At 42.8% G+C, this 12,789-nt stretch overlaps 1 protein-coding gene across 2 annotated transcripts in view; it reads left to right on the forward strand.

The window, feature by feature from the left end:
* The first annotated feature begins 425 nt into the window (after positions 1-425).
* LOC148014327 (sodium-dependent phosphate transport protein 1, chloroplastic-like) overlaps positions 426-12,789 on the forward strand; it is a 66,618-nt gene continuing 54,254 nt past the window's right edge. Inside the window, exon 1 of one of the 2 annotated variants that reach the window (XM_087666201.1) lies at positions 426-941. In XM_087666201.1, the coding sequence (XP_087522327.1) occupies positions 887-941 (55 nt within the window). In that variant the 5' untranslated portion in view covers positions 426-886. The remainder of the gene's footprint in view (positions 942-12,789) is intronic. The other variant, XM_087666200.1, reaches the window with a different exon arrangement.

The raw sequence follows: 12,789 nt of genomic DNA on the forward strand, positions 1-12,789 counted from the left end.
CATTGTGCAAGTTTACATCTATACTATTAGTTAAGGAGAGATGGGGGGCGGGACGCGTGGCACCCGCCCCCCCCCCCCCCCCCCGCAAAAATCGCGCCCACCCCGGTGCGAAGCGCCAAGGCAATTCTAGGCGCGGAGCGCCTAGTAGCATTTAGCCCTTGCTAGAAGAACGAAATGGTGTGCGCTAGTGCAGGGGCGCGAATGATTGGGGGTCCCGTTTCCCCACTATTGGACGACCACGTCCCAGTTTTTTGGGGGGGGGCGGCGGGTGGTGGGCCGTCAGCACTCCCGGCACTCGCCCCCGGTGCGACGCGGCACTAAGGGTGAAACGAGAGGCCACGTCAGCATGGTGACCGGGAAGAGGCGGTGAAAGGTTCCGGGTGCGGAAGGTCTGTAGCAGGTGAACGGCGCCCAAATATCTCCAACTGTGGGATAACGAAGAAGCGAAGCCGCTGCGCCAGGTGTTTGTGAGAGGCGGAAGAAAGGCTTCTTTATTCACTGATGTCTCATCATTTGGCCCCCAAATAATCTCTGCTGCCGCCCCGATGTGTATTCTATCCATGCCTCTGCCTTAAGCATGCGCATTCTTTTTGCCTCCTGCTGTGCATTACTGCAGAGCTGCAGGAGAAAGAGCTGCGAGCATACAGTGAATAAGAGCTTTTCAAAGCAGCAGCATTATTGAGGTCCTTTTCCAATCATAATCCTGAACTCCCGATAGTTCAAGCCGCCCGCATTCGGTCCACCGAGCATGCGTTGTGAGCTATTAAGCTCTGCTCCAATCCGGAAAGGGCGCATTTTCTTCAATGGTGGGGAAATGATGTGCTGCACTCCATTGAATTAAATCGTAGCCCTGTGTGTAACGTGGGTGCCACTCTGATTCCGCACGATGACAATTGGAAGCATGCTTCCATATATGAACACTTATAGCTCCTTGTGCCAAGGTAACAGCTGTGGAGATTAATTTGGTCATAGTCTCATCCACTTCAATTGTATATGCAAGATAATTCTTTTACAATATGTTGCCTTGTCTTGCTGCACATAGTTGGGATTGAATGAATTCGACTCCAGGACTGTCAAATGCAGAGCCTTCTGTCATCAATCTGTTTATGTTTGGTTGCTCACAATGCTATATTTCAACGTGGATACACCATAACAGTTGCGTTTTCTCAAATGATTAGACCCATTATCGTAGCTTGAATGGGACTCTGTACATTGTGAGGCTTTGTTTGCATGTGTTGATGTAGTTTGGCCAGGCTGTTGCCATGGTCCAGTATAAGCAGTCGTCTACTTTCGAGGCACTCTGTGAAGCCCTGTGTGCAAATAGAAAAATGGACTTTGCAATGGTCGTCGCACCATTCAACTAGAGGGTTATATGTAATAAAAGTGCAGCCAGTATACTGATGGCGTGTTCAACTATTCCATTCCTGAAGCCGGCCATGTTTACTTCAGCTTGCTGCATAGGTTTGATCTTTAGTGTTCCTAGTTTTTTTGCTTAATATGCCCTATTTTTGCCCTTGTCTTTCATTCATTCAAATAAACCTATGCATTCAAACCTTTGGAGCCTTCCTATTACCATCAACTTCTCCGCTGCTTCAAAGTTTGTAGGGGCACTAGTCGGATGCTCACAGAGTCACATGTATCTAAGGACACAAGTTTTGGACTAAGTCATCCTGATTTTATGCGCAGTCTTAAACCGCTTTCTTTTGGTCGCGTAAGCTAATAAATAGAGGTGCCAACAAGAGTACTAGAGTTGCTTCAAGAGGATTGGTATTTGTGCTGATTTGCATTGAGCAACATGTAAATGAACGTAGAGGACATTATTGTCCCAAACATGAACAAACTAAATTTTTGTGGTGGATTTGTCTGCCTGGTACATCAGTTCTCTCATTTCACTTCTGTCATGTGTAGAGAAACTTTTTTGCCAAGGTAATTTGTTGTCACCCATACACTCTATACGGGGATGTCAGATGATGATGATAGACAAGCACTAAGCACTCGAATGTGGTGGATGACATGAGTACACATGCATGATCAGCATTGGGTCTGGAAATGCAAAGGAAAAGACACTTCACCATACAATGAACTTACATTTAGCGTGCAATGACTCATGCTCACAAAGCTTGATCTCACTTGTTTTGAACCAAAACACACTATACCACAAAACAAACTCACATTCAGCATGCAATGACTCATTGTCACACAACTTGATGTCACTTGTTTTGGGCTGAAGTTTGAGACTTTCTATTTGTAGGTTGGCATACACTATCCATATATTTGACTAGACTTGATTTAGTGATGTGAGGAGTTTCAACGAGACTTGAAATGGGATAACATTGCTTGAACCCTCACTTGCATTAGCGTCTAATAAGTTTCAATTCCCAAAATGATGGGTAAGTTGTTAGGTAGGCAATCCCATTGGTCTAAAATTCAATGGTAATTTAACCAACTTGTCATTGCAATGTGATGTAAGCTTTGTTTCTAGACTATGTAATGTAGGTCCACTTATTAACTGGATTGATTGGATTAAAGAGTTGGGACCTGACAACCAATCGGCACTGCCTAGGTGAGTATTGACATTGTTGAAGGCCTACAACACTCACCACATTGACAATATGATTGCAACATTTGGATTCACTCCATCTCTATTGCCTCTTGGCACCCTCCTATGTTGTTGTCATGTGTTGGCTGTGGTTCTCAAGGAATGGATAGAATAGCTACATCTGCTTTTTGGAGACACTAGATCTTACAGTGGTTTGGCTTTATTCTCTGACTTGCAAGCTTGGGATGTCGTGGTCTCCGTTGGTCCACTTGTACAATAGCATTAGCACCAATGGTCTTTGGTATTGTTGTCTCTCTTCATGGGGTGAGAAATCTCCCCTATTGATGTCATGAGGATGTGAAATTTTAATGCTTTGCTTACCATTGATTTAGTTATTGATAAAATGTTTAATTGTGAGGTGCACATGTGTTGTGCAAGCGAGTTAAGCCACAATGTTAGGCCAAGGACTCTGAGATATTAGTTTTGGTACCAAAGGCCAAAGTTGTAATAAGCTATACTAGATAGGTATTAGGTGGTGCTTGGTGTCGATTTTGGCCTAGGGCATTTATTTGACCGATAAGTGTGAGTGGTGACATTAGGGACTAGGAATTAATTAATAAATCAATGCTAGCTAAGGGTCAATCCATGCATCGGACCACTTGGGAGTTAAAATGGCCTAGCCAATTTAGTTTTGGATGGGCACTGCAAGTTTTTTTGGGTAGGGGCAAATGGCTAAATTAATTTTCAGAGTTATTAATTGTGAAAATTTATTAAATAGTTGAAAAATGCATTTAGAAGGCTATCACTTGTCAATAATTGCCCATGCAAGTGAGGGAAAGGCTAAAAGAGGTTGTTGGAGCTTCATTTCAACATGGTGGAGGTTGGGAGAAGAGGAGAGAGAGCTGTTGTTGTGATTTTCCAGCCGTTGTTGATTAGCCCAGCCAGTGGAGACTATTGGAGAGCTGTTGCCAACTGATGGGGAGGCCATTGAAGGCAAGTGACAACCCTTGTAGGCTGTCATAGGCAGGTGACAATAAGTTTGGGGTCCATAGGGGAAGTAGATTGCATGTGGAGCTCTTGTTGGTAATGAGCTGCTGTAATTCAATTATTCCCAACAGGGCAGTAGCAAATTTGAGCACTTTCTCACAATAGATATCAGAGATTTCTCTCTCCTCTACAAGAAATCCCTTAACAAATTTCAGCCATTTTTAGGCCTTGGCGAACAATAATTGTGGTTTTGCTATTGCAAATCCTAATTTACAATAGAAATCAGGCGTTAGCCACTCCAAGTTTTGCCCAAGTTATTAAAGTACTTAAAATCAATAGTTGGGATTTGAGGAATTGCCAAAAATTTGAAGAAGTCAACCATTCCAATTGGATTTGGAGCTACATTTGACCGGTCAAGGATCAATTGTATGCCAATCCCCAAGCAATCCAAGAGGAGATCAGGTTGGCTTAGTGTATTTCAACCTTTAGCAATACATGTTAAAGAAATACTGCAAGGGGCACCAATTTTGGGGTCAATTGGGTGTTTAATTTCCAAGATTAAGTGGTAACGTTTGCATTTTAGTTCGTGTGAATTTTATGCTTGCTGTAATTAGTGCTTAATCAAGTTATTACCACCCATTCGGAGGAGGGCTGATGTTGTGGTTGAGTGCATTACAAAAAGCATGTCTTTGTATAGTGAGATGTGATCAAGCAGTGATGGTGCCTTTTAGTCTGAAAATGCACATAATGGAGGGGAAAATGCAATGCTTGCGATCTTGGGCAAGGTACACAACATGGGCAACAAGTGGAGAATATTGGCTAGACCAAAATGCAAGTCCTTCTATGCCTCTTGAAGATAATGACTAGTAATAGGAAGAGGAATTTGTTGACCGAGGACAAACAGCTGAAATGTTTGTGCAATTGGCAAATGATCCTAGGTTTATGCACTTTTTGAACTCCTCAAAGGAGGGTGGCAAAGACAAGAAGAGGAAATCCTTTAAGAGCTTTAGAACAATAGGATGTACCAAAGGAAGAAGCAATGCAGTAGCGTAACGTTCCAAATGTAGGTAATGAGCACAAGCAAATGATGCCAGTGGGATAGTTGATGCATATGTAAGGCCAACTTGGAAGTGCCAATCCTACAATTTTTGGACAACAAGGCATGCATGTTAATGTGGTCCACTTAGCATACTTTGGTGATGGTGGTGGTTTGGTTTCCGAGTAGGGGCTGGTAATGCTTCAGCCATGGGCATGGGGAGAACCAATGTATCCGGGTATGGCAAGTGGAATGAAAAATCCAATGTATAACAATATTGACATGATTAATGCATTTGCCAAACTTGGTGTCTTGTGGACTTGATCATACAGCCTTGCATAATGTACGAATTGACATTTGAACTCATAGAAGGTTGGTAATCAGGGCAACGAGAGAGAATGTGCTTGATGAAGTGAAAATACTTTTCAAAAAGCTTATTAAAGAAGAATATAACTTGATTGTCATTTGACTTTAGTGAGCTAGCAGTGGCAAACTCAGCAAGTGATTGGCAATATTTGGCCAACTTGACATTCAGATCATCCTCTTTCTTGATGGAATACTCTTGAAGCTCAAAGTGGAGTTTCATGCATCGAGTGCGATCTTGTGTTGAACAATAGTTAATGAGATGATACCAACGCTTAGATGCGAAGGAAAAATGTTGTAACTGAGAGTGTAACTTAGTAAGTAAACCTTGCATTAACTCAGTATTGGTTGTGGCATTGCGAGCTCTCCATTGACAGATGTGATCTGGGTGAGCTAGTCTAGGGTTTAGTATAGGCTCTAGATCAATGGCTAGGGCCCAAAGATCTTGAGATTTAAGCACTTGTTGCATGGAGTTTGAACAAGTAGTGAAATTGGATCTATTAAAATGAGTCTTATCCATGAAGGCATTCTTAGTTAAAATGAGTCTTATCCAAAAGTGGGAATGGATTGGCTAGGCATGGGCATGAGTAGCCAATGGAGGAGGGATAGGGACACATGGGGCAAAGTATGGAAATCCTTGTGTGGGAGTGAACCATGGAGTGTGTGACAATGCATCATAAGTAGAGGATGAAAATTCATACGTTTGAGAGGTCTATAGATGAGGGAGTGATTGTTTGGGGGAAGTCAGAGGGATACCCATCACCACTGTCCTAGGGTAAACAAACACAGGTGTTAGTAAGGCACATTGTTAAAGGGTGGCATTTCCCCTAACAATGTATTGGGGTGAAAAAGTGGCTTTCACTGGAGGATAGATGACATAGGTTGGAGAGAGAGAGAAGGAACTAAGAGTAGAGATAAAAGACCCAATTCCTAGTGTGTTGAATGCAAAAGTGGAGTACATACCTAGACTATTGATTGCAAGAGAAAGAGATTTGGGAGATATGGGTGGGATAGGAGTGTGAAGAAATGCTTTTGAATACCAAAAACACAAAACCAATTCTACGACAAAGCATAAACTGATAACACAGAACACAGTTAGGGTTAGGGTAACTTAGAGATAGTGAACACAATGAATAATGAAATAAATGACTACTGAATATAGAATGCTCATGCAACAAACACACTATGGAGTGAGTATTGAACCTCGAACTCGTATCTCCAGGATCAAGGCAAAGGCTATGAGTTAAAGAGTGTGTTGTATTTGAAATGGATCTTGGAACATAGCAAGGTAGCCTCCATGTGTCGAACACTAGCAAATGCAGCTAGAGAGGTTGGATGTGATGCACATATGCAAGGAGGAGAGAGAAATACTAAAAACGCAAGTACCTAAAGAGAGAAAAATTGGGCGACAACTGGAGATTATAAGTGATTGTGTAGGAAGTATAGACGGATATTGCAGGAGAGAAGCTCAGCAAACACAAATGTTTGATAGGTGGTGACAATGTGTGAGTAATGATGACAGCTCTAGTTGATGATGTTAGGAATAAATGCAAGTTCCAAAGTGCAGGCAATAGCTCCAACAAGGTGCAGGCGAGAGCAAATAGGTGGAGTTGGAGACTGGAATTAGGCACGAGTTGATAGTATGCAGCAAGGGGAAGGCTCGACCGTGATGTCTTTCATGAACGGAGTGTGGATAATAGAGCCTGGACAATAGAGAGAGGGCTTCTGAAACCTGCAAAAATGAGATTAAGGGAGAGTGGCGAGTTGCATGCCTATTTATAGAAAGTTTGGGGAACACAAATTAGGGTTTGGCGTGTGGGACATTGTTTCTTTCTAGGATTGCATTTCTTTTCAAAATAATAAGGTTTCTTCATTAATTAAGCATATTTTGGGGCTATTTAAGTTAGGGTAATGCATATTTAGCTCAATATCCCCTCTCAAGTCCAAAACTGAGCCATGAGCAATAAGCCCTTTTGTTGATTTTCTTTTATCTCAAGGCATCCCATCCCAAAGCAGCTAGGGCATAGAGCAAAGGGTGTGCATCTTGACCTACCAAGACTACACAGGTGACGGTTTGTTGACCACAGGGCTCGGGAAATGAAATGTCCTCTATAGGAGTCATGTATTAAGTGACTCTGTTGTCCACAAGCCAAATAAGTGCTGACGTGCTGAGTTGTGATGAGTGGGCCTTTGCAGTCACCTCTTTGGGAGGCAACTCATAGATGTTAATGAGACTGGCATTGGATGTCTCTAGGGATGATGTGGGCGTCTGCAGATCGGTTAGATAAACCCTCTGGAGTTGAGTAGTTTGCTGATTGTGATGGCTGAATGATGGCATTGCCCCTGTTGGGGGTTGTCACCATCTTGCTTTTCTTGTTGGAGTTACTTGATTGGGCTATGGGGGTTTGATTCTTGGATTTTGGTTGGTGTGCCTCTTGCCTTAGATCAATACTTCTCCTCGTAATGGCCGGCCTTTTGACAATGTTGATAATACCTATTTTTCATAGGTATATTTTGCCATCTAGGTTTGAGAGTAGATTGTGTGGTTCCTTGGGATTCACTAACCTTGTTTTGATTTTGATTTTGATTTGAGTTTTATTTGTCCTTGCCTTGCTGCCCCTTTTGAGAAGAAGGAACAAGAGTCTCTTCTATTGAGGACATGTCATGAAATTGATCAAACCATTGTGCGTAACATAACTATTGGGGTAGGGTGGAGGAAAAGATGGTGGTGCATGGGGAGGAGAAGGGGGTAATTGTGGACATGTAGAAATAAGCTACTAATGTCCAATGAGTGCTGATTGATGTGGAGACATTGAAACTGCAATAGTTCCATATGGTACTAAAGGTAGAGGTGGAGGTAGTGGGACATGATAGCCTTGTCCAAATGTCGCATAATGACCACATGGTCCACTATGTAATGCCATAGAGGTAAATTATGTAATACTGAATCATTTGGCATAGAATTTGACATAATAGGGTTCATACTTGGCATTGGAGAAAAGTAGTAGTGTGAAAGTGGAGCGTAATGCAAGGCAGGTTCCACCTGCGGATGGCCAGTTTGTAGTGGAGATTTCGAAGGTTCTGCAAGATCATTAGCTCTATGTACCAAATCTAAAGGAGATAACTCATGCTTACCTTTAACTTCTTGCTGAGTCCTATGCATAAGGTTGAAATCATACTCAATGGCGAAGATTTGATATGGTCTTTGGACTCTATAGTAGTTTGATGATTCTCCACCCATGTTAGAACAGGCAATAGCAAGTTGGGAGGCCCACTCATGATTGTTTCTGTCCATGTTTGGCTATGGAGACTAGAGTAGTGGTATGAATGCATTTGAAGTCATTTGATCCTTTTGTTTTCTTACTTTTGCGGATGAGCTTTTTGATCAAAGGTCAAGTTTTCTCGGAGAGTACGTAGCTTTGATACAATGTGCAGAGATGCTCTAAAGATGAATAAGAGAAAACCAATTGTATGACAAAGCACAAATTGATAATACAAAACACAATAAGGATTAGGGTAACTCACAGATAGTGAACACAATGAATAATGAAGTGAATGACTATTGAATATATGATGCTTATACAGCAAATACACTATGTAGTGAATACTGAATCTCGAACTCTTGTATTGCCGGGACCAAGGCAGAGATTATGAGCTAGAGAGTGTGTCATATTCCGAAATGTATCCTGAAACACAGCAAGGTAGCTTCCGTGTGTTGAACATTAGCAACCACAGCCAAAGAGGTTCGATGTGATGTAGACAGGTAGTGAGAAGAGAAATACTAAAAATGGAGGTACCTGAGGAGAGAGAAAAACTAGGCAATAGTTGGAGATTGTAGGCGATTGTGCAGGAAGTGTAGGCGATAGTTGGAGGAGAGAGAAACTCAGCAAACACAAATGTCTGACAGGTTGCAACAGTGTGTGACTAATGGCGGCAGCTCTAGTTGATGATGTTAGCAATGAATGCAAGTTCTAGGGTGCAGGTGATAGCTCCTGGTATCAACAAGTGGCAGCTCCAAGATGCAGGCAACAACCAACAGGAGGAAAGCGATAGCCAACAGGTGGAGTCGGAGACTAGAATAGCATACGGCAAGGGGAAGGTCTAACCACGATGTCCTCCACGAATAGGGTGTGGGCAATAGAGATATGGCTCCTGAAACTTGCAAAAACGAGATTAAGGTAGAGTGGTGAATTGTGTGAACTGCATGCCTATTTATAGAAAGTTTGGGGCACCCGAATTCGGGTTTGGCATGTAGGACGCAATTATTTTCTAGGATTGTATTTCCTTTAAAATAATAAGGTTTCTTTATTAATTAAGTGTGTTTTGGGGCTATTAAAGTCAAGCTAATGCAGTTTTAGCTCAACAAGAAAGGAAGTGTTAAAGAGAATTGGCAACTTGCATCCTCAAATGAAATAGAAGATACAATACTAGGTATGCCTATAGATGTATATCTATGTTTAGAGCCTCCTCCATTAAAATTGACATATGGAATAATATTTGGATCATGCACACCAAAAGGAAAAGTAGGGAAGGGTTTTGATTCATATGGCTTAAAGGGGTTATACGAACTTGACATTGGGCTTGGTTGAGATGAAAAAGATTGTTCACCAGTTGTCCCAAATGCTGTATGTCCCTCTTGTTGGAGAGGTGGTGAGCCTCACCAAACTGGTTTAGATGTAGAATAAAAGTTGATAGGAGGGAGGTAGTTGGACCATACTTGTGGCGCATGAATTCTTCAAACTCCTCATCTATCATGAAGTCAGGAAAAGGTGAAGAAAGTGAAGATAAAGGTGAAACATCGTCTTCCTTGTGAAGTCCATAATACCTCCTTTGGGTCTCTAGTGATGGAGAAGCTTGAAAGGACACTTTGGGATTTCAAGAACAAGGAGTTAGAGACATTGTGAATTGGTTACGTGTTGTCTGTGTATCTCACACAAAACCAAGCCTCCACAAGACCATAGGATACTCTTTAAAAGAGTAGCGGCTTTGATACCATGTGAAGATATGCTAGGGTGTGTACAGAGAGAACACAGAATATATGAACATGGTTGAAACACAATGACTCATGCGATAACGCAATAAATGCAAAACGCAAAATGTAAAAACACAAATAGAGAAGAAAGAGGACTTTGAAGTGAATGAATGAATGCTATAAATGAATGAGAGAATGTATAGAATGCTCAAGGGCAAAGCTGTCCAATAGTGGATGGCTCTCGTGGGAGTGGGTTGAGCAGGTCGAGGGAGGTGTTGATGTGTGCTGTCCCCACCGGAGATGGATCCCAAGTGTGGTTGCCAGTAACCACCAGTTGGAGGAGATGTTGATGAAGAAAAGTGCTTAAAATACAAAAATGACCTGCTATAGATGCAAACACAAATCAAGGTGATGCCAGAAATGGAAGGGCAGCAGGGTGGAAACCAAAACACAGCAGTCTCTGGGGCTGGAACTAGTAAATGCAGCAATGTTATCGCTTGAAGATCATGGCAACTGATCAGGGGTAGCAATAGGACCATGTACTAGTAGTCATTGGAGGTTGGGCAGCTTGTGAAAGAGGCATGATGGCCAAAGAAACCTGCAAGACAAGGATAAGCTGAATGGTGGGCAGCTTATCTATTTATACATATAGAAGGATCCTCCCAAACTAGGGTTTTGCTTATGGGACAGAGAAATTCTCTAAGACTGTGCATTGTTTATTGAAACTTTTGGTAATTTACATGTTTTGGTGCTATTTTGAAGAGCTAATCAGTTTTTAATTCATTTTTAGCTCAACAATGGTGAGATGCTAAGGACCTTGCCCAATAGAAGGGGAATAGAGTTGATAAAGCCCATGGTTGTGACAACTTGTCCAAAGAACAATTCTTGCAGTAGTGTTCTCTACAAAGATGTTCCGATTTGTAAAGATAACCTATGTATCAATGTGGGCAAGGCTATAGATTGAGAAGAGATGGAATCCCCATCTAGGACATGGAGGACGTCCACCATAGAACTCAAAGATGGATGGTAGTGTAGAATCAGCATAGTGCCCACACCATTCATAGGCATTGATGAAATGTCACCAATGGCGATGGTACCCTCTTGGAGACACAAATCCTCCAGCCAATCACACTTGTAAGTCATGTGACTTGAAGCACTACTATCCATGAGCCAGTGCCTCTATGAAGATGAGAAAGCCAAAGGAGAACTCTCCACTTAATGGATGTTAGGGAAGATTGACTTGGTCATAACAATGGGAGCAAATGTGGATGAAGACGTAGACCCCTTCATTCCATCCTTTGCGCTAGGATGAAGGTGAGGGTACTTCCAACACCTCTTGGGAAATGTTAAGTTTTTCTGTAGTGTGGACACTTGGGAAAACCTTTTGGCTTGTCCTCTTTGTTAGTAATTGAGTTAGAAGAAGGCTCCAACTTAAGTTTTCTTTCCTTTCTTCTTCTTCTTTTGTCCTTTCCTTGATAATGTGCGAGCTGCAAAAGCATGACTAGTGAATCTTTCTCCTCTTGATCCTATCTCATGATGTTGCTAATCCTGCTCAAGAATCACAGGGACTAACCCCTTGTAGGTGATAGTGTCCTGAACATAAGAAGTGAGAAAACTAGTGTAGCAGACATTGTACTTTGGGGGTGATATATGTGACAATAGAGTTGCAACCATGTCATTCGATGGAACATGCTTTCCAAGGGATGTAAGCTCAACCTAGATCTCCTCCATCTTTGTGATTGATCCTTCATGGTCGGGGAATTTGCGGCATAGAGCTGTCATAGCTTCATCTCAAGAGTAGTTTTGTGCACAAAGGTTTCAACCTCATAAAGAGAGGACTATTATTTCCAAACCTTGGAGGATTTACGTATGCATCTTACATGGATGAGAATTGAATTGTGGCAGATCATGTAGAGGAAGGAATGAGCTCGGGAGTTGAGCCGGTCCCCCAAACCTATGGAATCCAATGTAGACCCAATTTGAGGATCCACAATGGGGCAGGGAGGGTTACAAAATCCTAGGGTCAAGTTTGTGAAGAATATACTCGATCTTGCATGACTAGATCACCCAATTGGAGCCATCGATATTTGTCTTTGTCTAGGAGATTGGGAAGGACATGCATTGGAATAGGTGGTGCCAAGTGTCAAAGTGCAATGGTGCAGAGGTGTATGACTTGAATGAAAGAAAGAAATCAACACCGGGGGGGGGGGGGAGAGAGAGAGAGAGAAGAATGTTGAAGTTTGTAGAGAATGAATGCTGAATATAGAAAGCAGAATATGTACAATAGGCTGTGAATGTATGAACATCTGAATCTCTCTCAACTTGCATGAAAAGCAAGTGAAAAGTGGTCTTCCACTGGAGACCAACCACACGAATCCTCCTCCAAGGAAGGACAATGATCTTCTCATCCTGCTACCCTCTATCAAGAACCAAATGCCCCCCCATCTTGTATGGTGAAGAAAATCCCATAGGGGGCGCCTCCCACTCTACTTGTCACATGTAGGGGGATACCTGCCGGTGAGAATCTAGCGGCCCACACCTCACCAGGCTCCATCGGCTCTCGGATCGGGGGGTCAAGCCACTCGTAAGGGATCGTTGAGTCAATCTCCCTTCTCCTCAGCTCAGCTCCTCGGTGACAGCCTGATGCCCGCTGCAACACCTCCTAGTCCACCATCCTGTACACCTCTCGCCACATCCTGATAGTACGAGTAGGGCCAACCTTCCATCCAGCCCACTAGATGTGGGGGGGGACTCGCCAATTTGTATCCTGTCCCGATCTCTGACCTGGGGGTTCTAGACCACCGGTTGGTGGTCTATCTCCTCGTGGCATCTTGGGGGCCTCTGAATTAGGGCCTTGCGGAGGCCTTGCCACACACAAAGTGGGTTGCGGAG

Source organism: Lygodium microphyllum, chromosome 25 (assembly GCF_053477565.2).
Source record: "Lygodium microphyllum isolate KBCC chromosome 25, Lygodium_microphyllum_v1.1.10, whole genome shotgun sequence".
Taxonomy (NCBI): domain Eukaryota; kingdom Viridiplantae; phylum Streptophyta; class Polypodiopsida; order Schizaeales; family Lygodiaceae; genus Lygodium; species Lygodium microphyllum.